The sequence below is a fragment of the Desmodus rotundus genome, chromosome 3 (genome assembly GCF_022682495.2).
Source record: "Desmodus rotundus isolate HL8 chromosome 3, HLdesRot8A.1, whole genome shotgun sequence".
Taxonomy (NCBI): Eukaryota; Metazoa; Chordata; class Mammalia; order Chiroptera; family Phyllostomidae; genus Desmodus; species Desmodus rotundus.
The window spans coordinates 199,421,116-199,447,803 of NC_071389.1; the positions used below are offsets into that span (position 1 = coordinate 199,421,116).

Sequence of the window (26,688 nt, forward strand, 5' to 3'; positions counted from 1 at the left end):
CCTCTGTTTGGGGTTTGCAAAGAGTGGGGCGCGGGGCTTCTGTGGCGCGCTGGCTGGCATGTGTTCGGCCACGCTCCGTGTCTGACCACGTGGTTCTGTGTCTCTCCCCCGTAGATATCAATGAGTGTTTGAGCCTGAGTGCCGCGTGTCCCATCGGACACACGTGCATCAACACGGAGGGCTCCTACACGTGCCAGAAGAACGTGCCCAACTGCGGCCGTGGCTACCATCTCAACGAGGAGGGCACCCACTGTGTGGGTGGGTATTAAACAAGGAGACCGGTCGGAAATGGACTTTGCTCCCGGCACAGCCCTTCCTTCTGCAGAGGGGAGGCCAGATCCCCAAAGACAGGCCCTTTCCACCCGCCCCTCCGTCCGCCCCGCTCTGGTCTCCACGTGCAGGCCTTTCTGGTCTGGTGCCTGGACAATGGCAGCAGAATGCCAGCCCACCCTCTGCCTCCGGCCTTGTCCCTTTCTCTGTCTGGTCACCCTGAGCCGAAAGCAGTCTTGCCCCTCCATGCACACAGTCCCCATGGGTGACAGGCAGAGGACAGATGTCCCTGCTTACAACTCAGTCATCCTGAGTGGGCCCAGCCTCACAACCCGTATAACCCAGATGACACAGGTCTTGCTGCTCCCCAGACAAGCCTGGCCTCTGCTCGTACGTGATTTCCCTGAGCCCACCTGCTCCTTCCTGCCCTGGCATCCAGGGCCCAGGTTCCTGCCAGCCCACAGGGCTCTTCTTCCCTGTCACCCCCAGAGCACTCTCTCAGCGTCCCCCCAGTCACTGGGCACTTCCTGCCTTAACCAAGGTCATTGCTGGCCAGCCGGAGCAGAGTCCCCTGCGGGAAGGGGCCTGCTATCTCCCCAGCACGGGCCCCACATGCAGTGGGTGGTCCGTGAAGTCGTGTCGAAGCGTAAATGATGCTACTTTGTCACGTGCGTTTCAGTTTGCGGCTTCCTTTCCGACTGCCTCGGGAACCCTGCACACTGAAGGCTTTTCCATGTGTCCTCTCTTCCGCCAGATGTGGACGAGTGCTCACCACCCTCCGAGCCCTGCGGCTCGGGCCACCACTGTGTGAACACCCCCGGGAGTTTCCGCTGCGAATGCAAGTCTGGTTACTATTTCGACGGCATCAGCAGGACGTGTGTGGGTATGTGGGGGTCCCCATAGGCTTTGGGGGGCCTGGCCAGGTGGCCCAAAGAGATCCAGCCCGTAGTCTCCTGGAGTGAACATGGTCTGCCCCTCACCTCAGAACACCTGGGTGCAGGCGGCCCCAGAGCAAGGACCCGAGATCTGGAGACCCGGTCCAATGCCCGCTCTGTGCTGCCCTCCTGGGCGCGGGCCCTTCTCCCGCCTGTACAGCAGGCGCTCTGCGTCACTTCACACTGCTGCGTGTTTAAGAGGCTCCAGCCCCCTCTACAAGTGCCCAAGAGATTTGTGATTACCCAGAGATTCTCCACCAGCCTGCAGGGCCACAGGGCCCCGAGCTGTGTGTGTAGCCCAGGGCGGTGAGAACCAGAGACAGCTTTGCAGCCCGGACACCAGGAGCTGGGACCGACCCCACCTGCTGGCTGGTGCCTGCCATCCCCAAACCAGGGTGGACTCTCCCTCAGGGCTCTAGAGCAGAAAACTCCGGGGTGGGCACACACCAAGATGTGCCCCAAGATGTGCCCAGCGGGGCCCTGGCTTCCTGCTGACTTGCCCTGTTTTGGGGACAAATCTCTTTGCCTCTGTCCTCTGAGAAATGAGGCTGAAGGACGTGGGGGTCGGGGGAGGTGGCGTGTGGTGCTGCCAGGGGAGGTCATGGCCACTGAGCCGCCCCCGCTCTGTTTCAGACATTAACGAGTGCCGGCGCTACCCCGGGCGCCTGTGCGGCCACAAGTGCGAGAACACGCCGGGCTCCTTCCACTGCAGCTGCTCCGTGGGCTTCCGGCTGGCGGCCGACGGCCGGTCCTGCGAAGGTGAGGGACCCCTTTGGGACTGACCCGCACTGGTCTCCCGAGCTCGTGTTAAGTGATGCGGTAGCAGGGAGTGCCTGTACAGGGTCACCTGTCAGAAGTGACCGCCCCAGTTCTCCTGCGCCCTGGAGGGGCTGACCACACTGGCCCGCGTATGTGGGGTTACCAGGTGGCTGAGACACTCCGGGAGTGTGGGGTCCGGAGGCTCAGAGCCTGCCACTCGTTCACGTGACCTTGGTCACCTCACAGGGGACCCAGGGTTGACACGGCAAAGAGACACCAAGGCTGGGCAGATCTGATTTAGGCTACACTCAGTATGGGAGAGTCCTCACTGTCCACTGGCCTCAGCTCTACCGAAACAAAAGGGGGGCGGTGCTTTTTACATGCTGGGGCGTGCTCAGGGACAGCTCGAAGGGAGGGCCATGCAATTGGGGGGCTTCTCTGCTAGCTGGCTGCCCCTCCCAGAGAGGGGAGGGGCAGGCTTCAGGTGCACGTTCCGCCCTTGAGAGAAAGACAATCCTGGGTCGTAGAAGTACTGCTGAAAGGGACGGAGAAAGGACTCCCATTGGCGAGATTTATAAATGCAGTGCTTCTAAGAGAAGGGGAAGTGAGGGCCTGGGGCAGGCTGGCTGCATCATGCGGTAAATTCGTTGGCGGTGTGGAATGCACCGGACAGCCGTTTTAAGGAGGCCTGGGGTCATCATCCTAGGGACCCTGTCTCAGGCCAGCAGAAGCCACCCTAGCTGCTCGGGTCTCTGAGTGTGCAGGGTGGGGCCCGGACAGGCGCATGCATGAGTGCGGAGAGTCTTGGGTTCTCCGATGACGCTGACTTTCGCCGATGGGGTGGACCCAGAGGAAGTCATCGGTGTGTTTGACATGGGGTTTGGCGCATATTGGGTGCTCAGCACATGTCACATCTTCTATGGGGATCAGGCTCTGGCGTCAGCAGAGATCGAGTTCTTGGACAGCTCCTGGTGACCTCCCATGTTGCCCGTCAAGCCCCAGTCTGTGGCCTGCAGTGCCCAGGGGGGTGGCCATTGGAGCTGGGCTCAGAGGAAGAGGACCAATCACAACGGTCCGAGCTGCTGGGATGTGCTCATCTGTCCCTAAATCCCAAACGGGAGGATGGACTGTGCAACGTGCTCCTGGGGCTGGGGCTTCCCCCCAGATTCTGCGATTTGTCCCCACAAACCACACCAAACACACGTATGTTGGCAAGGAAGCGGATTCACAGATCCGGCTCTGCCGTATTTATGGCCTTGAAGAAGTAACTCGGCATTTCCAGGCCTCTGTGTTCTCATCTCAACAGTGGGGCTGTTTGGATGCACCTTGTAGGGGTCACGAGGGTGAGACAAGAGGAAGTCGGTGAAAAGTTGTCACACCCAGTGTAGGCGGAGTGCTGGCAACACATGACGGCTGGTGTCATCGTCATTCTCGTTCACTGCTTGTGCTGACCCTGGTCACCCTAAATGACTGAAAATAGGCGTTCCTATCTGTGTTAGCAGGCAATACTGTGGACACAAAACCGGGGCCCGGCCAGCCTTGCCACATTACTCCACTAAGCATTTACAAAGCACCCCACCCCCTGCCCAAAGCTGTGTGGGAAGATGGTTCAGGCCTTCAGGGAGTGTCTTAGGCTGTGACAAGGACCACACTGGGCAGAGGTGAGAGGTGAGCGGGTGAGCGGGTCCAGCCAGGCCCGGTGTGTGAGGGCTACAGAGGGGAGAGGCTAATGGATGTTATCAGCTGCTCACCCCTCCATCCCTGCTAAGAATTAGCAGAAAATGTGAAGAGACTTCTGGGCAGCGGCTGGCAAACTTTTTTTCCCTAAAAGCCACCTAGTAAATATTTTAGGCTTTGCCAGCTGCAGTCTGTTGGAACTCACACCTCCGCCATTGTAGGGTAAAAGCAGCCTTAGACGGCGATAAATGGATGAGTATGGCTGTGTGCCAATAAAACTTTATTTACAAAGACAAGTGGGGGACCAGTTGGAGGCTGCTCCCTGCTCTAAGCAAAGGGAAGAGACAAACAAGAGACAAGGGTTGCTGAGTGGCCCGGTGAGTCCCGAGCATCAGGGTACTAGGTGTTGGCATGGCGACAGGCCCTCCCTCCGTGCAAAGGTGAAGCAGGGAGGATGTGGTGGGATTTCCCTTCAGGAACTAGAAAGAATCCAGTGCCCAGGCGGCGGTCCGGTTGGAAGGAGCCGAGTCTAGACAGAGGCCCTTGCTGTCGTCCTGGCGGGATCCAGTGCAGCTTGCAGCAGACAGTGGCAGGGGTGGAGAATCCAGGTCCGTCAGCCGTGGGGAGCTGGCGGAGGCGCCTCCTTCTCTCGGGCAACTCCAGGCGAGCCCCAGCCCAACACTCCGGGACCGCCGTCTCTCCGTGTGTGTTAACCCCAGGGAGGTACCGTGCTCACAGCCCCCTCGGGGACGTGGGACAGGGCTCTGAGCTGTGACCCCCGGGGACTCTCTCTTCCAGATGTGAATGAGTGCAACAGCAGCCCCTGCAGCCAGGAGTGCGCCAACGTCTACGGCTCCTACCAGTGCTACTGCCGCCGCGGCTACCAGCTCAGTGACGTGGACGGGGCCACCTGCGAAGGTGAGGGTGCCGTTCCCTTCAGCCCTTCCTGCAGAACACCCTTTCAGGCTGGCAGTGGTTTGTTTTTTCCTCCAACTGAAACGCACCTGAGTACCCTTCACCTACCACAGAGAGTGAGGTTTGGAAAGGAGCAAAGCCACTCGCCACGTTTTTCGTTAATCTACACGTCACGGCGGTGACGGCTGTGTGTGCTCCGACCCCAGGCAGGACTTGGCCGTGCGGTGTGACCCAGGGGTGAGGAGTGGGCTCAGGGACCACCCACATCCCTGACTTTTGAGAGCCCCTCACTGGCCTGGGCCCTCCCCCTCTGTAGCATGAGGGGCTCACTCCAAACTCTCCTGAGGATTGGGAGAAGCTGTCAGAGGACGCAACCCAGGGATGAGTCGGACAAGCTTCCTACAGTGTCAGGCACTGCGAGGCACTTAAAGAGCACCCGTGAGGGTCATCGCCACGCCCATGGGGGGCTTTTATCGGCACCTTTTCAGTAATTAGCATTAGGATGCACGGGCGGCCTGCAGGGCACCTGTCCTGGGTGTCGCGCTGAGCCCTTGGCCTGTCCCCTCTGCTTAGCTCCCCATTCTGTCTCCTTCCCCACACACGTGCACACTTCACCCCATGAACTTGCTGTGTGGCCCAGGGCTAGGCCCTTCCCTCTCTGGGTCCCAGTTTCCCCTTTGGATGTGATAATCTCTGAGGCTGCCGCAGCCCCAGCACTTTGGGGGCTCCTGTGTCCAACTGGCCCCGTGTAGCGGCCCTCCTAGGCCCCAGCCCAACCACTGGGGAAATGTGGCCTAGCCCGGGGCTGCACGGGACACTGAGGCTGGGCTTTGACCTTGCAGACATCGACGAGTGCGCCCTGCCCACTGGGGGCCACATCTGCTCCTATCGCTGCATCAACATCCCTGGAAGCTTCCAGTGCAGCTGTCCCTCTTCGGGATACAGGCTGGCCCCCAACGGCCGCAACTGCCAAGGTGAGTGTGCTGGGCTCCCTGGGTCACGTGGCCACGCTCAGGGCTCTGCAGTGTCAGGGGCTGAGGTCAGGCAGCCCCTAGTGGGGGGATGCGCTTCCCTGACCTGGGGCCACACCACAGGCGGGGTGCACTTGGGAAGGGGAGGGGAGGCCTCTCCCTCTCCCTCCGAGGTATGTCCTGGGGCCCCCCTACCCCCAGCACACCTGTCCTCAGATGGTGCTGAGCCCTCATGCCCTGCCCTGGGCAGCCCCAAAGGGGCTGGAATGGGGGCTGACAGCCTTTAGGAAGATGCCTTCCAGGGACAAAATAGGAAGTCCATGCCCAAGGACCCCATTAAACGGCATCGTGCTGTCTGCTCCGTTTTCATTCAGTCATTCGACAAACCCTTGCTGTGGGCCAGACATTGCCAGGGGTTAAGGGCAAACAGTGATCAGATGGCAGAGGCCGAGGTGCTGATCCCCGCCCAGGTGAATGGAGGATGTGGTCTGAGTATGTGACAACTCCAGGATCTCTAGGGCTGTGAGGGTCCCACTGGGGCTGGGGGTCCGCTCTGGCATGGGCTCATTGAGGGGGGCCACTTGGCTCCCATATCTAACATGCTCTAGGGTCTGAGTAGATATTTGTGAGTGAATGACTTGGACTGAAAACATGGCCTCACTTTTGGGAACGGTCCCAGAAGCTGAATCATAGAGGCTGGGTCTGTCCAGCCCCTTCCTCTTGAGCCCCCCAATGGGGCTGGCAACCCAGAGACTCTGGAAGACCCAGGTTCACAGATGTCATCTCTGGTCTTGATGAAGGTGACTTTGATCTAAGGCAGCAGCTGTGGCATTTCCTGGGAGGGTCCCGTTCAGCTGGCCCAGAGCTCTGGGTGGGAGAGCCTCTGTTTTCGCATTTCCAACACAGCGGGTGACTTCCCTGCTCCTGGCCAGGCTCCCCCACCGCAGCCCGCATCCTGCCAGACACAGCAAAACACATTCCTGAGCCTCAGCCTTGAAGATTAGGAGTGCGATTTTGCCACCAAGGCCAGGCATTCAGCCCCTTTGGAGATGCCTGCTGGCTTGGTGATGTCCGCTGGGCCCCATCACCTGGCTGCTCCAGAGAGTTCTGGGAAGGGGGATGGCCCTTCCTGTCCAGGGTCCAGCCCAGACATCACCGACTCCAGACCCTGGGCACAGCGTAGAACCCCACTAGGCCTTGGTGCCCTCATCTGTAACTTGGGGCTCAGAGCTCCTGCTCTCTCCTTCCTGTGATGCTATGAGTCATGTGAGGTGAGGGCAATGAGCCTTGGAGTGTGGAGAGGTGCTGGCTGGTTAGAGCATGGGCCCCGGCGCCAGCCTGCCTAGGTTCAAAGCTTGGCTCCTCCACTTACACAGTGTCTGACCTTAGGCCAGCTGCTCCCTCAAGTGAGGATAACAGTACTTGCTTCGGTAATTCTTAAGAGAATTAAAAACACTCTGTGAAGCATTTCCAGGGCCATCAGAGTGTTAGCTGTAGTCATTGTTACACTCATTCCAGGGATTGTGAGTAATAAGTAAACGCTCTATAAATATAAATGGCCTGTAAATGAAGGAGCTGGCGCACACTGCTCCAGAGAGCGGCCAGCGGAGGGCGAGGATGGCCCGATCCCCACCCCGACCCTGGCTTGCTGGAGGCCCGAGCACCCCCTGTCTGTGGGTGGGGCCTGCTCAGGCGACCTCGGCCTTCACCTTCTTGCTCTGGGGTCTCTTGCAGACATTGATGAGTGTGTGACCGGCACACACAACTGCTCCATCAATGAGACCTGCTTCAACATCCAGGGCAGCTTCCGCTGCCTGGCCTTCGAGTGTCCGGAGAATTACCGCCGCTCCGCAGACACGTAAGTCCCTCCACCCGCCGTTGTCTGTCTGTGTTGGCCTTCTTGGGGATCCGGCTCCCAGCCTGGGCAGGGGGTTAATGAGCTGTGCCCTCCTGCAGAGGTCTTGGGAAACTGGAGGATTTGAGGACCCCTGGCTCTCAGGTCGCTAAATGCCAGTGAGACTGGTCCCAGAAACCAAGGTCATAACCTCCAGTGAGCTGGAAGCTGGCGAGCCGTTCTCCGAGTGGGCTTTGCGTGCAGCCAGGCTGAGCCTGGACCTCTCATTTCCCATGTGAAACGTGGGCAGGGGGTGGCTCTCTGGGCCTCAGTGTCCTCGTCTGTGAGACACAAGTGTCAGGATGCTCTGAGTCGGATGAAGGGAGCAACGACTCCAAGCAGGTCGACGTGACTTGTTGGGGCACCCTCACTAGGGGGAGCCATCTGAAAGCCAGACTGTCTAGCCTGGTGACTGTGGGAATCGCATGGAAGATTCTGTGCCCCCAGTTTGAAGCTTTGTGTCTGTACAGCTCTGTAAGCTCGCTCCTTTCCAGGCCCCTGGAGGTCTGCTGGGGCATCAGGGGTGCCCCTTCCTCAGGCCACTGCAGACCACCCCAGCCCTGATTTCACTGAGAGGGTCTCAGTGAGTACCATGGGCAGTCATTTCAGGACGAGCTCCACGGCAGGAGACAGTCTCAGGAATATGGCTGCCTGACCCCTGCCCCATCCCTGGAAATGGCTCGAAGCTAGCACACAGCCAGGCTGACTGTGTGACTTGGCCTCTTGCCCTTGAGCCTGCCCCTCCCACCAGAGGGTCAGTGCCTTCATGGATGGTACACCAGGCCCCAGCCCCCCCTTGCCCAGCCCCAGGGCCCTGGCTCCTGGCTCTGGCCCAGCCTCCAGCTTGTTGAAACCCAGAGCAGGTCTCAGCCGACGCTCACTCAGCCCTGTCTCCTGGCAGCCCTCTGCGTTCTTCCCAGCCTCAGGGGGTTTGCTCCCCCTGGAGTCTCGCCACCTCCCCTCTGCCCTCAGTGTGCATTTTGTCTGCTTGGAAACCATCCCCTCGCTGTGTTCCTGGGCCCAGGTTAGGGAGAAGCCACCCCAGAACTGGGTTTGCCAGTGCACAGCATTCCAAAGAGGCTGCGGGTTGCTCGGTGGCCCCACGGGCAGGCATGGTGCTCCTTCAAGTGGTTAAGAAAGAGCCGTGTCCTTAATTTTGGCTGTGCTGCCATTTGTCGTTGTAAGTTCCCTTGCTCATAGCTCTGTCCACCTCTGCTGTTTGCTGCCGGCCTCTATCTCACACACAGCCACAAAAGCAAAACGGGGGAGGCTGCCCCGTGTAGGGTCTTTACACCTCCTACGCTGGGGCCTGGGCGGGTCACCGTTGTGCGCTGAGGTTGTGCTGAAATCTGGGGTTGTGGGGGAGCACCTCCTCTTCCCTCCTGGTGCTGTGCGCTGTGTAAGCCTTTACCACCCTCAGGGCTGGAGGAACTCAGTGGTTTGTTTGGGGAATGTTGGCTGCAGGCTTACTGTGTGCAGGCACCGGGGCAGATAGTAGGCCTTCGAAGGCCCCCAGCCACTGCCCACTAAGAGCACTGCAAGCCAAGCAACGGCCACAGAGCTCAGGGGTGCTGAGACCGAGGAGGGCCCCCACGTGGCTGGGGGTTGGCAGAGGGTGCCTGGAGCAGACAATGCTTGTACGAAGTGGGAAGGAGGCACTGAGTCAGGCAGAGAGGGAGGGCGTGGAAGGGGAGACCACAGCGGGGTGCAGACGTGCATGAAGCTGACACGGAAGGAGTCCCAGCAACGAAATGGGGTGTTTAGCAGGGAAAAGCACAGTGCTCGGTGAGGGCTTGGTACTCCAAGGCCTGGTCTGTCCCCATTTCATGGCTTCATCAGCTTGTTCCCTGGGCTGATAAAGAAGGGGCTGGCCATTCTTCATAAGCGAGGGCAGGAAGTGGGCCCCCACCCCCAGTAAAGGCCAGAGTGGCCGCCCGAGGCTCCAGCTGGCCCATCCATCCCAAAGGTGGCAGCTGCATTAACGCCCACTCCTGCTCACTAGCGCCACCCAGTGGCCAAAGCAGAGGCTGGGCGGAGCCGGGAGTTGAGAGAGGGTCCACACCTGAAGGGGGCCCAGTGAGGCTCCTGTCATCTCATGGGACTGCTGAGGTATTCTGGAAAGATCCTGGCTTAGGAGTCAGGGTCGCGTGGGTTTGCCTTCCAGCTCAGTTCATTCCAGGTCCCTTGACCTTGACAAGAAGCAGGTCCCATGATCATCTCAGAGCCTCCGTGTCCTCAGTTGTACAGGGAGTGGGGACAGAGCCCGCTCCATAGAGCTCGCTCTGGGTTCACCTCCCGTGGGGCCTGCGTGGGCACCCCAAGGCATAGTTCGCTGCCAGTGCTGTGGCTCTCCTGCTCCTCAGCGCTGTGGCCTTGGGTCAGCCCCTGGGCCCCCCAGGAGCCCTGTCATACCTGCTTGGTGAGGCCTGAGGATGCTCAGGAACGAGCTCCAGGCGCTCAGTCCAGGGCTGGCGCTGGTGCTCGGGAAACAGTGGTGGTGAAGAGGGGAGAAGCCCCCTGGCCATCTTCCTCAGGACACAGCCAGTCAGAAGGCGGGGGTTCCTTCGGGCCTCTCTGTGCCCTTGCTCTGGGAGCTGACTGTGTGACTGCTGAGTCCCTTGGCCCTCCCTGGGGACACAGGCTGAGTGCCCACGGGGCTGCCCTCACTGCTGCTCATGGGAACCTGTCTGGTGACAGTTTTCTCCTTCTTTGATCCCTCTTGACAAATCATGGCCCAGGCCTGGAATCCCAAATAGAGGGACAATGGGGGCCTTATCCTGGCTGCTCCACCCGAGCGGGGGAATTCCTCTGGGACCATAGGAGCGCCAATATCTCAGTGTGAGCACAGTGATAAGTCACCAACAAGTCACGTCCGTGGAATTTTCTAGTTTACAGCTCATTTTCTTCCTCCTCAAAAAGCCTCTTTTTAACATTTTTTAAAAGACCCTTTTAATATATATTTTTTAGATTTTATTTATTTATTTTTGGAGAGAGAGGAAGGGAGAGAAAAATAGAGGGAGAGGAACACCAATCAGTTGCCTCTCGTGCACCCCCCAACCAGAGACCTGGCCCGCAACCCAGGCATGTGCCCTGACCTGGAATCAGACTGGCGACCCTTCGGTCCCAGGCTTCCACCAAATCCACTGAACCACATCAGCCAGGGCTGAAAAACCCTCTTAAAGACTTTATTATACGACCTTGAGACAGCAGTTTGTGAAATCTAAACAAGCTGTATGAGAAAGGACCAGGTGGCCAGCACGTCCGTGGTCAACATTCCACGAGAGCGGCTCCCTCAGGGAACCTTGACGGGCAAGACTGAAGATTCTCTTGCTCCCTCTGTGCCTCAGCCTCCCCCCGGCCCCTGCAGTCTCCTGCGCGGTGTCCCTGGTGACCCAGCAGCAGTAACTGGAGCATGACCAACAGGCCACAGACCACAGGGCTGGGCTCTGGGGACCAAGCAGGCTGTTAGGGTAACCACACAGTTCCCTCCTGCCCACAGGAGGGATGTTCAAAATGCCCCAGGGCCTGGGAGGGGACTGAAAACATTCTCTTTATCTCCTCAGTGGGGCGGCCCCCTGAGACTTGTGGTCTTGGAAGCCAGGCCGGGGCTGGGCAGCCTCGGTTTGCACAGCCCTTGGCCTGAGGGTGTACTTGCTGTGGACACGGGGTGAAGCCCTGCCCTGGCCATTCCTGGGACTTCTCTCCAAAAGGACAAGCGTGTGAAAGTCAGGGACAGCTGCGAACACCAGACAGCCTGGGAGTGGCCCGAGTGGCCATGTGTCCCAGGAGGAGGGACAGGGCCTCAAGGACCTTTTTTCTCTGGTACGTGGTGGCTTTCCAAATCGCATTTTCAGGGAACCGGGGGCCTTGTGATTCCGTCTGGTGAAGTGAAAAATCGGGGCACGTCTTTCTCATGTGCGTAATGAGATGGAAACCAAGGCACAGGGTCCCAGGGGCCTGGCTCTCCTGCGCGCTCTGGTAGGCGTGGTGATGACAGGCCCTCCTCAAGGAGATACACCGGCCGCCAAAGACTTTCGTGCCGTTCCCAGTCTGACAGGAGGTTTGCCGGAAATCGTGGTTAGGTTTTCTGGGATGCTTCAGTAAGTTTGGGGCACAGCAGGGCAGGACAATTGGCCTCGGAGCCGATCAGGACCGTGTCGATGGGTGTGCATTTACTAGACACATGGTAGGAGCCAAGCCCGTGCTGGGCACTGGAGATAAAGCCAAAGAGCCGCAGCCACGCCCTTGGGGAGCTGGTGGTCTAGAGGGAGCCAGGCCCAGAAACACCTAGTGCGAGGAGGGCTCGGGTGCTCTGGTTACTGGCTCTGGAGCTGGGAGTGTGGAGACCATTGAGGAGGAAAGAGGGCCTGGCTCTCTGGTGTGTGGTGGCTGCGGGAGCTACACCAGAGCATCACGCACACTTCACATTCCCCACCTTCCACACATGCTGGGTTAATGTTTCCCAGTCAAAAGCCTGTCCTTGGACAGGGGACGGGCTGCACACTAGTGGGAAGGCTCAACTCACATAAAGGAGACTCTAGCGCCACCTGCTGGCCAGATCCACCTGCTGGCTTTCGGAAGGGGGTGCATGTGTGCGCACGCGTGCGTGTGTGTGTGTGTGTGTAAGGGCTTTGCAGAGAGACAGGCCCACTCTGCCTCTGCCACTGACTACAGACTGTGGAGTCATGGACTCGCTGGGCTTCAGTCTTCCCGTCAGTAGAATAAGGAGACTGAAGCGGGGCAGTGAAGTGAGCTAGTGGAAGGAGAAAGCCCAGTGGACTAGCACGATGCCCGGCAGTGCCCCCCAGGGCCTCCCACATCACTCCCAGCTGGCCTGGACTTAGGTGCCTCTGGGGTTGGGCTGCCCCTCAGCAGCACCCAGGCCTACCTTTTCCCCAACTTCTCCCCTCTGCCTCTGGGTTCCCTCCCATGTGTGGCCCCCCACCCCCTCACTGTTCCTGATCCTCACATACCTGTAGTGCCACGGAGCCATGGGCTGTCCTTCTAAAACACTCAGAATGGGAGGGTTGCTGTCAGTCCTGATGAAGAGCCTGGAAATAGGATGTAAAAAGAGTCCACACTCACAATAAATGCCAACCTGAGGCACGGAAACTTAAAAAGCTGATACGGAGACATGATGGAAGCCTAGGACAGTAGATGCTCCTGACTGCAGAATCCAAACACAGTGAAGATGGCAGAGCTTCCTGGGGTATGCTCTGCCAGGTCCTGGGGCTCTGCACCTCGACTCTGCTTCCTAAGGCTGCTGTCTTCGTTGTGTGAAGGGCCCGAAGTCCAGGTGGCAGAAGATAGCTCCTGTCCTCATCCTGTCACAGGAACTTAGAAACTATCACTGCTCTGTCACAGGAAGATAGAACCTACAACAGGAAGTTAGAACCTGTCTCCCTCCTGTCACAGGAAGTTGGGAACTACCCCCATTCTGTCACAGGAAGTTAGAACCTATAACAGAAGTCAGAATCTGTCTTCCTCCTATCACAGAAGTTAGATCCCATCTCCCTCCTGTCACATGAAGTTGGGAGCTATCACCATCCTGTCACAGGAACTTAGAAACTACCACTTTTCTGTCACAGGAAGATAGAACCTGTAACAGGAAGTTAGAACCTATAACAGGAAGTTAGAACCTGTCTCCCTCCTGTCACAGGAAGTTGGGAACTATCACCATTCTGTCACAGGAACTTAGAAACTACCACTTTTCTGTCACAGGAAGTTAGAACCTGTAACAGGAAGTTAGAACCTGTCTCCCTCCTGTCACAGGAAGTTGGGAACTATCACCATTCTGTCACAGGAAGTTAGAACCTATCCTCATCCTGTCACAGGAACTTAGAAACTATCACTGTTCTGTCACAGGAAGTCAGAACCTACAACAGGAAGTTAGAACCTGTAACAGGAAGTTAGAACCTGTCTTCCTCCTGTCACAGGAAGTTAGGAGCTATCACTGTTCTGTCACAGGAAGTCAGAACCTATCTCCATCTCCATTGCAAGCCCTGGCTGGCCCTTGGACACAGACAGGGAACTGGGCCTGGAGCAGAAGGCCTAGCGAGGGGGAACGGGGAACAGACCTCACACCTGAGCACCAATCTGGCTTTCTCACTCTGTGACCTTGGGAAGACTCTGACTCTTCCAGCCTCAGTTTCCTCATTTGAAAAACGGCGCCCCAACCACCCTCGCAGTGCAGTGGCAGTGATCACACCAGGGAATGTATGGTGGTGAATAGCCAGGGAACACTTGATAAATGGCAACGGCCATGGTTGCTAGTGACAAAGATGATCACGTCTGGGGTCATCTCTTCAACACCCCGCCCCCCCCCCCCCCCCCCCCCGCCTCCGAGGGCCCTGTGGAGCCCTGACCACTGAAGGGCCAGGAGCCTGGTGCCGCTCGGAGGGCAGGGTGTGCCTGGTGAGTGCAGCCCAGGGTGGGGCTCTGCCAGTGAGAAGGGGACACACCTCAGTCTGGGCAAACCCTTGGCCCCAGCCACCCAGCGCCCCCTGGGGGTGTTGGAAGAGTCTAGTGCCCGAGTCAGCAGCCCCGAGGCCCACGGCACCTCCCACAGGTGAGTGAGGGGTGCTCTTCCCATTGACTGAACTGGCCAGAGGGGCGGCGGGAAGCCCTGCATAGCTATCCCCCGCTTCCCCGCGCTCTGTTGTTTCTCTGCTTGCTGAACGGGGCCTAACCCTCTTCTTGTCTCTCTGTCCACTTTTCTTGCAGCCGCTGTGAGCGCTTGCCCTGCCATGAGAATCAGGAGTGCCACAAGCTGCCTCTGAGAATAACCCACTACCACCTCTCTTTCCCCACCAACATCCAAGTGCCCGCGGTGGTTTTCCGCATGGGCCCCTCCAGTTCCGTCCCCGGGGACAGCATGCAGCTGGCCATCACCAGCGGCAATGAGGAGGGCTTTTTCACCACCCGGAAGGTGAGCCACCACAGTGGGGTGGTGGCCCTCACCAAGCCCGTCCCTGAGCCCAGGGACCTGCTCCTGACCGTCAAGATGGACCTCTATCGCCATGGCACCGTCAGCTCCTTTGTGGCCAAGCTTTTCATTTTTGTGTCCGCAGATCTCTGAGCACTTGCTTTGGGCCGTGGGGCTCTCTCTTGTCGCTTTCCTAACCCTCCTTGCCGGGATTTGAATAAAGTTTAGCAGGCGATCCCACCCCGCATGCCTCGGTGCCTTGGTTTTATTTGGTGCGGTTGGAAGTCTCTGTGTTGCTTATCATCCGGGGTGAACTGAGCACTTGCCACGGCCCGGTGCCCCCAGGGGATGACCAAGGGGTGTTTTCAATAAGGGGGTGCACACCTGGGCGTGTCTGTCGATGGAAGTCACCGTATGTATCTCCTGGGAGCCCAGGCGAGGGGAGAACGGGGCTCTGGGCACCGTGTCAGATGAGTTCTCTCTTCTCCATTTTGAGCCCAGAGGATGAGGCGATGATGGAGAAGGGCCCTCGGAGAGCAGTAAGCTCCATCTCCTCTCATTTTACAAATGTGGAAACTGAGGCCCTGAGAATGGGAGGAGCTTGGCCAAGGTCACCTGGCCTGTTTGTGGCAGAACCAGGCTTCAGGCTCCAGCTTGGGTTCTTTGTTGTATTGTCTGGAGCTGAGCATTCATGGAGGAAACACAGAGGGGTGTGTGTGTGTGTGTGTGTGTGTGTGTGTGTGTGTGATGCAAGTTTGCTGTCTCGTTCATCCCACAAGAAGCCCAACTTCATAGTGGAAAATGCTGAGCACTGTTGCGGCATCTTGGATGCAGCTCTTGCCAAAGTGAGGTCAGTGTGTCCACTGAGGATGCGCCTGAGCTGGGAGGAGGCAGTGAACGCGCTGCTCCCAGGAACCACTGGGCGGGCATCTGGTCCTGCACCTGCATTGCCTCCAATCCCTTGAGGCAGGTATATCGGCCTCCTAGAGACTCAGAGAGGGTGAGGGGCTTGCCCAAGGTCACACAGCTGGTATTCTAACCTCGGTTTGTGGGCTGCACAGCTCTGACTGTCCCACTCTGTCACAGCCCCTCCATGTGGGCTCTGGCCCACCTGGCTCTCTCCCTCTCCACCACGATCGCAGCCAAAACAGTGTCACAAGTCCCCAATGTGTCTTTCAAGGTCCCACATAACTTAGTTCTGAGTGCATCTCCAGTCTTAGCTCACATTGTCCCCATTTGCTCACTTCCCTCAGGCCACACAGACAAGCTCTTTGCTACCTCAGGCCCTTTGTTCATGCTTTGCACCCTTGGCCTGAGTGTGGGTTAAACTTCAGCTGAAGTGTTCTTTCCTCAGAGACGCCTTCCATGGGCTTACATTTCTTCTGTCAGTCTTTCCCCTGTTACTTCCTTCGTGGTGATTATCACGGTTCTCAGTGGCCATTTCTTCTCTGTCTTCCCCACCATCCAGAAAGCTCCACGAAGGCGCCCAAGTCTGTCTCATTAAGTACCGTGTCCCTAGCTCCTAGCAAGATGCCGCACGCGTGCTAGGGCCCTGCGCGTGGACTATTTTGGAGATCATTGAAACCACATCCGAGGGCATGTCTGGTGCATGGTAGGCAGTCGGCGCTGCTGGTTTCTTCACTCACTGCACGGCGCTTGAGTGTTCATTTGGATCTTGATTCAAACGCGGAGTGAATGTTCAGAGGGTTGGCATGTACCCAAGGTCATCGATGTGCAGAGCTGCCATCCCCTCTGACTCCCAGACCTGTGTACTTGTGGCTGAGTCACTGAACCAAGCTGAGCTCCCAAGGGGACACGATCATAATCGTGATTGTCACGATGATGATAAGAACCGTGACCACTAACACATTCTGCTCACTGTGCGCCGGGCATTGTTCCCAGTGCTTAACTAACCCTCACAACAGCCTTGCAGGGAACGTACTGGTAGACCCCCATCTCACGATGAAGACGTGGAAGCTTAAGTCACTTGCCCAAAGCCTAGCAGCTGGCGTGTGGGGGCGGTGCTGGGATTCAAGCCCAGGCAGCCTGGCCCTGGGGCTCTGTGCCTGGAAGCCCCACTCATGCTGCCTCAAGTGCTGTGAAGAAGGCAGGACTATTGGGGCTAGTCAGTGCTGGTCTGGTGGTCCTCTAGCCTCGTCTCGGAAAGCCTGGGTACCAGCCCCTTCTACAATTTCCACGGACAGAACGGGACATTTTATTAGCTAAAGAAGGAGGCAGCGTGGTGTAGAGGGAAGAGCTGTGAAGTTAGATGGCCAGTGTGGGCCAAGTGTCTAGCACAGAGATTCTGGGAAGAGGGAAGTCACAGCACCGAGTGTTCAAAGCTCTCTAGGTCCCGACCAAAATGCACAGAACAACTAGATAAGGAATTTTTTAAATCCCTAGAAAACATTTACAACTAAACAAGATGACAGGGTACCCCACAAACCCCAAAATACAGTTCATGCCCACCTGCATAGAACTGGCATGCATGCAGGAAAAAGGAGTGGGAAACCCCTAAATAGTTCACGGGTGTCCCCTACAGAGTCTAATAGACCAATGTGGGGACAGCAGTTGACACTGGGAGTCATGTTGCAGCACCCCCCAGGGCCAGTGTGCACAGGGGCTCACGGAAGGGTTAAAGGGCCTTCTAGCCTGCAGGAATTCTTGCAACCGAACCCCTAGGGGTTCCCTGAAGCTCACGGTCTCACACTGTGTGAAAATTGCTGCGAATGAAGTAGGAAATTGAGTGGAAAAGAGACAATAGGGACGATGGAGATAGAAGTCCAGGTACCAGAGGAATATCAGAAAGCAAGCTGCCAAAAATGACAGATGAGGGAGCTCTGTGAAGTTAAAAAACAAAACAAGCAGAACAAACAAACAAAAAATCGTACTATGAACCATGCCTCTTCCTAAAATTGTAGGAAGACTAGTTTCACATAAAAACATTCAACCAAAAACCACGAAGGTTAAATGTCCTATAAAGTTATTGTAAGAAAAAAGAGAATAAAGAACAGGTCGACATCCCTCTGGTAATGAGAGATACTGGAAAGGTTTGCTCACGGACTAGATTAAAACTAACTGATCTAAAAGCACTAAGAAAATGATCAAAAATGGAAGAAAAATGTAAGTCAGAATTAGGAAAAAACTGAGAGACAAAGTGATGAAACTCAGGAAATAATTTCAAATCAAGGCAAAAAGCAATTTCAGAAGCAAATAGCAGAAACAAGCGGAAAAGGATAATGCACGCAATGGATAGAAACACATCACAGTGCAAGTCCCTGAGTTCCTACTGATGCTGAAATCATCCATTGGTAGCTTCTGGGTGATGATAGACAGCTAGCTCGTTATCGTTAAAACGTAAATAGGAGGGAAGAATCCAGCGTTGATCCTGCTTTCCCTCTGTGAACTATCCTCCCTGGTAACCAGATCGCGTAGAAGGGGCAGCATCTTGTTACAGAAGTTTTCCAACCAATAAATGAAACAGAAACAATGGAGTCAGCCTATCAGTGTTCTGCAGTCCCTGAGGAATTAGTGGGTCTCGCCTCTGACAGCACAGAAAGACACCAGGGCCCCCTGATGGAAGACTTGCCACCAGCTATCACCTGGCCAAAGGGGCTGGGCCTGCCTCTGACAGGGTCTGGGTCAGCTGCCAGTGGGCAGGCAGCGCCCAGGACAGGGGACCACACCACGCCGCACTGTGAGTGCGCGCACTCAGCAAGGCCAGACGCAGGGAGCCCTACAGCCTGCATGCTCGTTCCTTAGCAGCCAGATTGTGGAAAATGAGGATGGAGAGGAAACCCATAACAAAGAAATTGTAACGGACGAGCCTAAATGATTGTGCCTTGAGATGCACACTTGTGTGATAGGAACTATGAAGAAACACAGGCAGGCGATTGCCGGGAGGCCCGGGCAGGGGCCACTGGGAGGGCGGGGGATGCTGGAAGGGTCGGGCTGGGCCCCTGGCAGGGGCCTCAGGTGGCTGGTGAAGCTCTTTCTTGACCTGAGTGGTAATTATAAAGGCATTTGCGTTATAATACTCACTCAGCTATAGCTTTGTTTTGTGCAGAATTTGCACTTGTACTTTGTTTTATGATAAGATTTTAAAAGTATGTCTAGCACGAGGCCCGGAACATAGACCTGTAGCAAACTATGCCTTTTCTTCCCCCTGCCTGTCTGCCCCGTGACACTGCAGACTGGACTGCTTTGTGCTGAGCATGGAGTTGGGCACTTTGTATACGACCTGTGGGACCCAGCCGACGGAGGGCCCCAGGAAGGCAGGCCGCCCCCCCCCCCACCGCGTGCCAGTGCCTGGCACCCAGGAGGCACTCGAGCAGACTTGCCGAGTGAGTGAGTGAATGCTCACGTCTGCTGGTGTAGAGACGAGCTCAGTTTGTACAGTCTGCAGATAGCAAAGCCTCCCTTATCCACGGCCAGGCACATGGACACTGGGGCGTGTCTCTGGCCTTTGGGTCCCGGTCCAGTTTGCGGGAGGGGCCCTGAGGCACCCCCATGGAGCAGCTGGGCTGTGGAGGCCGCTGGTTCTCCGATGGAGCCATCCGTGGGCCTGGCTGCCTGCCGCTCCTCCTGGGGCCCGTCTCTGTGGGAGTGCCGGGTCCGACTTTCCCATCCTCCTCCTGTGCTCTGGTTCCCCTCAGGCCCCACCAGGACAAGACAGACACCGTCCGCTGCATCAAGTCCTGTCGCCCCAACGACGTCACCTGCATGCTGGACCCAGTGCACACCATCTCCCACACTGTCGTCTCGCTGTCCACCTTCCGCGAGTTCACCCGCCCGGAAGGTAAGTGGTGACCCCCACAGCCTGGCATTGGCTCGGGGGCTCCAGGGGAGGCTGTGGGGGCTCTAGGCCATTGTCTAGGGAGGCTGCCTGTGAGGCAGCCACTCCTGGGAAAGATGTGGGTTTGGGGTTTGAAATGTAGCCCTCTCTCCCATGCTGACCTCTCCTCCTGTCCCCAGACTGCGCAGCACCATGCGGCCCACTCCCTGCCCCCAGTTCAGGGTCTCTTATGGGTAGCAGTCATTCAGCAAAGAGTGATTAAGTGTTGATTCTGTGTCAAGTGCTGGGGAATCTGGGAGGGCCTCCAGGAGGTAGTGACTTTTACTTTGGGACCTGAGTGGTCCACAGGAGGTAATCTAGTGAAAGTGGGGAGCAAGGAGAGAGGAGGGTGCCAAGCAGAGCAGGACACGTCTGGAAAGGTCTGGAGGTAAGTGGGGAGTCGTGGGCGTCCGAGGCACGAAGCCCGATTTTTCTGGCTGGAGCAGCAAAGGCTTCACGAGACATGAGCTGAAGGATGAGCACGACCGTGACAGGAACTCCCAGTCACCCTGGATGCCGAGGCATAGATGGGCTGGAGGGGTAGCCTGGGTGCAGGGGGCCTGGGAGCGCAGGGGTCAGCATTCCGGTGCCCGCACCCCCACTGCGGGGAGCCCTGGGCCGTCCCGGAGACCTGTGTCTCGGCACCATTCACCGCTTGGGACCGGGGAGGCGTGCCTGCAGCGGCTGTCACTGGGGTCCTGCACTGGGCACCTTGCTTTGTGGGGTGCAGCCCCCATGCGGGCACTGGTGTGGTCCCCAGCCACCCTATGCCTTTCTGCAGTCTTCGTCCTTGGCCCTCAGAGGAGCTGGCTGTGTTTCAGTCATTCACCAAACGGAGGCTGAGCCTCCCACATTTCAGGCTCAGGGCCATCTCTGGGACCCAGGGATGAGCAAGGGCCCGCGGAGCCTCCCAGGGAAGACAGTTCGGGCAGCACGACTGCACCCTGTGTTTCCACGTGGCAGGTCCTGCCAGGGGCACAGGGGTGTGTGCCAGACGTAAAGCCTGGTCATGGGGGTGGTGAGGGCAGGAGAGGCCCGCGAGGACGTGGGTGATGGAAGGAGCAGGCGGCCGGCCTCCGACCCACTGCCTCATCCCGAGGAGGCACAGACCCTTTGCAGGGCAGTATGAGCCTGGGTCGGAGAAGGTCACCGCTGGTGTGGTGTTTGTCTCGAGCGAAATGGCGGGTGGCCCCCGACCCTAGGCAAATCTTTCCCAGAGCGTGACCGGTCCTGTGGCCTCTCCCGGTGCCGGTCGAAGTTGGTTCTGCAGGGAGCTGGCTGTGGCTAGAGCCACCTGTTCACATCTTGGGCCCAAGAAATCCAGACCTTGACCTTTGGTGCTGAAAGGACCCGTAGTGGGCACTGGCCAGCTGCCTCCTTCACTTTACAAATGAGGAAACTGAGGCCCAGAGAGAGGACGCCCTCAAGGTGGCGCAGATCCAGGGTCAAGCTGGGGACTTGTGCTCCAGCCCAGGGCAGCTGCCCTGCTTCCCAGGCCAGGTGGTCTGGGAGACGGACAAGGCCACCCAACTGCCCTGCCCACCCACGTCACTGTGGGCAGGGGGCCAGCCTGCTCCCTCGAAGTTGCTGACCTCTCTCCTGTTGTCCACTCGTGCACCTGCCTTCCTGTCCTCCAGCTTCACAAACATTCGTGGCTAATTACTAGCTACTTAGTGCTGGCCCTGTCGCCGATTAGTTCGTGACCTCAGGAAAGAGCCAAAAATCTCTCCAGGCCTCAGTTTCCCCATTGGTAAGAAGGGGGGATAGGCTATGACCTCTGACCCCTCAGGACCCTTCCACTTCCCCACGCAGGAGGTCCTGTTTCCAAGTGAGGACTCGCTGCCCGACGGGCATAGAAGCCAAACACTAATGGCACTGGCTCTGAGAGAGCAAAGCGCTCTTGTTTGAGTTCACCTGCAGGGGGCAGGAGACAGGGCTCAAATCTGCCTCCCGGATCCAGCGTTCCAGCGGGACCTTAGGGGTTTCGGCCCTGGACCTTCCCAGACAGCAGAGCCCTGGGTGCTGAGTGGGTTCTGGCGCTCAGATGCCAGTCCTTAGGAACCTAAAGCACAGCACTCGTGAGTGGAGCTCACGTGTTACTCGTGAGTGGGGTTCACGTGTTAGTTGTGAATGGTGTTTACGTGCTACTTATTGTGGAGCTCACGTGTTACTCCTGAGTGGAGTTCACGAGTTACCCGTGAGTGGGGTTCACGTGTTGTGAATAGTGTTTACGTGCTACTTATTGTGGAGCTCACGTGTTACTCGTGAGTGGAGTTCACGTGTTAGTTGTGAATGGTGTTTACGTGCTACTTATTGTGGAGCTCACGAGTTACTCGTGAGTGGGGTTCACGTGTTGTGAATGGTGTTTACCTGTTATTTATTGTGGAGCTCACGTGTTACTCGTGAGTGGGGTTCACGTGTTAGTTGTGAATGGTGTTTACGTGCTACTTATTGTGGAGCTCACGAGTTACTCCTGAGTGGGGTTCACGAGTTACCCGTGAGCGGTGTTTATAAGTACTCCTCTTGCGCACAGTAAACGCTAGCTCCGGACTTAGTTACAAAAGGGACAGGACAGGTAGAGCCGCCTGTCCGGTGTTGGGAGCTCAGAACCCGAGGACACAGTGTAGGGTTGGCGAGGCCCCCGCTGTGCCCTTCCCCACACCGCCCTTCTCTGTGGCAGAGATCATCTTTGTCCGGGCCATCACGCCAGCGTATCCTGCCAACCATGCTGACATCATCTTCGACATCACGGAAGGGAACCTGCGGGACTCCTTCGACATCGTCAAGCGCTACATGGACGGCATGACCGTGGGTGAGTGGCCCCAGATGTCCAGGTCTGCCCTGCTGCCCCGCATCCTCCCGGCCCGCTGCGCCATTCGGGCGGGCAGCCCTCTCTGGACTAGCTCAGCTCCCCTGAGTCCCCTTCCTGAATCTGATCCCACACATGCTTCAGAGCTCAGCTGGAACCCCCAGTCCCCCCAGTAGATCCCACGCATGGGGGCGCCCACCTCAGCTGTGCCACCAGCTCTCCCGACAGCCCCGCACCCCGATACATGGGTGGATTAACTAGATCTCTGGGTCTCACAGCTGTGAACTCAGACGAGACCACCGGGTGAGCCCCTGTGCTGGGGCACCATCCCCTACTCTTTGGGAGCCACTGTGCCTCTGTCCTCATGGAGCGGTGCAGGCGAGGCCATGTGGGGAGTAAGGACCTGAGCCTCACCCCAGAACTGGCTGGCCTTGCCTACGTCCCGTTGCTCCCTTCTGTGGGTCAGTCCCTTAGAAAACCAAGTGTGCATCGTGGAGTGGGCATTCACCCAGCTCCTCTTCCCGTGGGGCCCGCTGGAGCCTCCCCACCCTGAGAGTTAGGGCCCTGGGCACACACCAGGGGAGGGCCGAGGAGGGTGACAGCAGTTACAGGCCGTGGCAGCTGAGTGAGGCCTCAGGGGAGGATGGAGGGGAAAGGCACCGCGTGAGTCTGGGGAAGTGGTTCACAGTATCTCTCCCAAACTGTCATATATTACGGAGTTCAAGCTCATGGGGCCTGACACTCACAGCTGCCATTTTGGGCTCAGATTTAGACTCTGAACGCTTTCCAAGAAGCTTAGCAACAAAGGGCTGGGTTCTGTCCTCACCTAGGCCTCTGTTTCCTCATTGTGAGTGGGGGAGGGGAGTGGGCTTTGTGGTCTCCGTGGTCTCCTGAGCCCTGTGGTCTCACCCAGAAGCGGCGTCCTTGCGGGTTGCCCCAGCAGAGCGTTTTGGAACCTGGCCTCCAGGTGGCGCTGTTGGATCTCAGAACCCACCTCGCTGAACAGAAGCCCAAACCCCACCACGCTTCAACTGGCAGCTGGAGACAGGGAATCGTTATTCCCGTTGCCAAAGGGCCATTTATAGCAACTTTACAAGCTCTTAAATGGGTTTCCGTGTTGTAAACACGACTGAGTCACTGGGGGACCCCCCACCCCCAGCCGCCGCCTCCGCTGGTTGGCAGCAGGAATAACTAGTTAATTACAATTAATGCTCCATTAGCCCCTGTTGGGATCTCGAGGGGAGGGCATGCAGTGTGATTGTTAGCAATGGTAAAACATGCAGCTTGCCCTGGAGCCCCTGCCCGCTCTGGCCTCAGTTTCCCCCATTGTTAGACAAAGAGACCCTCAAGGGGCCTTCAGGCACCTGGGGTTGAGGACAAGCAGGAGGAGGTAGGGCCAGGGTTTGTGCCCCTGGTGTGGGGTGGGGGTGGGGTGTGAGCATCCTGGGGACACACTGGGCCTGCAGGTGGGGCTGCCAAACTGCCGCCCTGGGGTAATTCACAGCACGTGGAACCTGAAGTTGGCGTCAAACCTCCCCCACTGCTCTAGGCCCTGGGCTGGGCCTTGTAGATACAGAGACTGAGAAATGCCGAGCAGCCCCGAGGGCCCTGCATTCCAGTGGGGGAGAGGTCAGGAAAACACTGCGCTGAGCAGGCGTGCATGGGGAGGTGACAAGTCCCCAGGGCCTGTGAGGGCTCTCCTGGGGGTGGGTTCCCGGTAGTGTTTGGGCCTTCGGCCCCCAGTTGAGTCCTCCCTGCAGTGACCCAAGCCAGGGGGCTGGGCAGCAGCTGGCCAGGCCCAGGGCGAACCAGCACATTTTTCTAGCAGCATCCACACTCTAAACAGAACCGACCTGGGAGGCACGCTTTCTTGGCTTCCCATCCACTGGGGCAGAAAATCCTGGCATGTCAGAGTCTCCTGGTGCCCACCTCTGCCAACTCCTTTGTAGAGGGGGAAACTGAGGCCCGGGGAGGCAAGGGCACTGGCCAGTTTTCTCACGGTGACTCAGGGGTAGAGTGGGGCACAGAACAGAGCTCTGGGTGTGAGAGGTGACCACTGGTGCCACCCCCACTTCCGGGGAATGGAATGTGGGCACGGCTGCAGGGACCGGGCGGCTGTCACTTGCTCACTGTGCTTGGTTACGCGTGCCCTGGTCTGTGAAATTCTGGGCCGGTGCTGTGGGCGGGAGGCTCCTGCTGCGCCTCGGGAGTTTGTCCTGCGTGTCACCCTGCCTCTTCCACATCTGTGTGTGTGTGTGCGCACACTGGACCTTGGTAGGGTTTGGGAATGTTGGTAGGGTTTGGCTCCCGGCGTTGCCAATGTCACCTTCCGGGGGTGGGGGGGGGGGGAGGACCCAGGCCAGAGGGGCAAGGCCCCACTGTGGTGGGGCCTGGGCCAGGTGTCCAGATGGGCTCTCCACACCTGCTGGCTGCTGCCTTGTTTCTCTGTCAGGGTTCTCGTCTCTCGGTTTACTAGCCCAGCTTCCTTGCCTCCTCTTCTGTCCCAAGCACCTTCCATGTGCCCCAGGAGCTTCCGGGGCTGGTAGCCGGCTGGCACTGGCCAGCCTTGGGCATGGGTGTGGCGCTGCGTCCAGTGATCGATGGCTCTGCCCTGGCCTCGAGCCCAGCTCTTTCATCCTGCGTCCTGCTAGTCCCCACAAATACCTCCAGGGACTGGTGGGGCTGGCTCCCTTGGGCAAAGGAGAGAATTGAGTGAATGACTTCCCGAGACTGAGCAACTGAAAAACCACAGGCCCTTTTCTCATCTCAGGCGACGTCTGAGACAGAAACCCTTTGTCAGAGGAGACAGGGAGAGAGTTCCCAGGGGTGGTGGGGACTCCCCGCCCACTGAGAACCTGAGTGCAGCCCCACGCCCCCTGAAGCATGCAGGGAGGGACACCTAACTACTCAGGTATTGTCTGAATGCCTGCCCACTCCAGGCCACGCCCTTTGTGGACACTGGGCACCAGGAAGGAAGGCTTCCTGGAAGAGGTGAGGTCTGAGCTGAGTGTCACTGTATATGAAGGAGCACCTCTAACCATTTAATCAGTGCTAGGAGCGGGTGTTTTGTCACTGCCATAACTCTGACAATGGGGGAAGGGGTTATCCCAATGAACAGATGAGGGCAGAAGGCTCGCCCGAGGCCACTTTGCTGGGCACGGGGTGGGGGAGGTGCGCAGAGTAGAGCAGGCCTAGAGCCTGGCTTTCCCACAATGCCCAGGGCTGGAACCCCCGACACTGGTGCTGGTTGGGCAAAGTTGCTGAGAGCTCAGGTGTCCCAGGGGAAAAAAGAGGGTACAAGATGCCAGGACCTGGCGGCTGCTGTGCTCACTCCCCCTGAATAACAGGAGAAAATGCCCCAGCTCGGCTAAGGACCTAAACACGCCAGGTGTCCCCCTGCGTGTCCTCTGATGACCAGGCCAGAGCAGGGCCTGCTGCCTCCCCCTCTCATTTCTCTCCAACCAGCTGTCAGGGAACATGAAGAATGCGTTTCCAACCTCTGCGAAAAGGCTGGATTCACACCCAAGGGATTCTAGGGTTCCCTACCCCGCTCCGAGCCCTTCATTCTGCAGGGTGCCGGCTGTCATGGGTGTGCTTGGAGAAGGGGGGACGGCTGGGGGAGCCCTGCCTGCCATAGATGACCAGCCATCGGTAACTGCAGCCACCCCGGCTGGCCCTGGGTCTCAGCTATCCGCCACCCTGCCTGCTCACCACGCTGCTTGGCCCTTTCCTAAGGAAGGTGGAAAGATCTGTCTATACTGAGTGTCAGCTTTGCCAAAATTTCTGTTAAAAACCTGCCAAAGCCAAGCGGAATGAGAGAGTGCTCAGCCGAAGTCATTTTTAGACCCGCTGGTTAATTTGGTTAATTTTGCGTTGGGTCTGCCTGACCCTGGGGCCAGTGGGTCCTAACAAGGTCGGCTGAGCAGCTTCATGCAAGTCAGACCCCCCTGTCATGGACGTGATGTCAGAGGACTGGCAACCAGTGTTGTGACATCAGCCGCGCAGAGCACAGGTGGCAAACACATAGCCCTCCGGCTGAATCCAGCCGGGCACCTTGTTTCCACCCAGCAGTAGCACTGAGCTCTCGCTTAACTGTTAAGGCATAGTTACATGTACACAGTCCTAAAATTACATTTGGCCCTTTGAAGGCAACTGTGAGGCTGATGTGGCCCCCAGTGCAAATGAGTTTGACACCCCTGGTGTAGAGGGTGAGCACCGTGTGGGTGAGGACTGTTCCCCACTCAGCCCTGGCATGCCCTACACCCTCGGGTGTTTACCGAAGGCCTCATTCGCTTGGGCTCAGTGGGTGAGCAGCCTTTGGAGGCCCGCTGACCCCTCCCTAGCAAGGAAAATTCTGGGACTTCGCCAACAGCCCTCCTGAGGTCGTGTCTGATTTTTGAGGTAAAACAGCTGTGTCTGGCCACTAGCGTGTGAATTGGGATTCATAGAATTCAGCTGTATTGGGGGCATCCCTTTATAAACAATTAAAGTAAGAGTGGCCGCAGGACTCCGGCTGGTTAGCTCCGCTAGCCCCAAAGTAACCTGAAATACAGGCGCGGACTCGCTCCTTGTTCTTTCCCGAAAGAGTGGGTAGTTTTGTTTTTTAGTCTTCGCAGAATTCACAGGCAGGCGCTGCTTTTATTAAAACGGGGATGAGCACAAAGAACAAATCCGTGTAGAGGGACCGCAAGGTGTGAGC

General features: G+C 57.7%; 1 protein-coding gene across 2 annotated transcripts in view; it reads left to right on the plus strand.

The window, feature by feature from the left end:
* The window catches only part of FBLN1 (fibulin 1), a 68,036-nt gene that overhangs the window by 28,243 nt on the left and 13,105 nt on the right, over positions 1-26,688 (plus strand). Inside the window, exons 9-16 of one of the 2 annotated variants that reach the window (XM_045187099.3) lie at positions 115-258; positions 1,025-1,153; positions 1,839-1,964; positions 4,440-4,559; positions 5,399-5,530; positions 7,262-7,385; positions 19,002-19,144; positions 21,861-21,992. In XM_045187099.3, the coding sequence (XP_045043034.2) occupies positions 115-258; positions 1,025-1,153; positions 1,839-1,964; positions 4,440-4,559; positions 5,399-5,530; positions 7,262-7,385; positions 19,002-19,144; positions 21,861-21,992 (1,050 nt within the window). Of the gene's footprint in view, positions 1-114; positions 259-1,024; positions 1,154-1,838; positions 1,965-4,439; positions 4,560-5,398; positions 5,531-7,261; positions 7,386-14,144; positions 14,593-19,001; positions 19,145-21,860; positions 21,993-26,688 lie in introns of those variants that run through there. The other variant, XM_024579643.4, reaches the window with a different exon arrangement.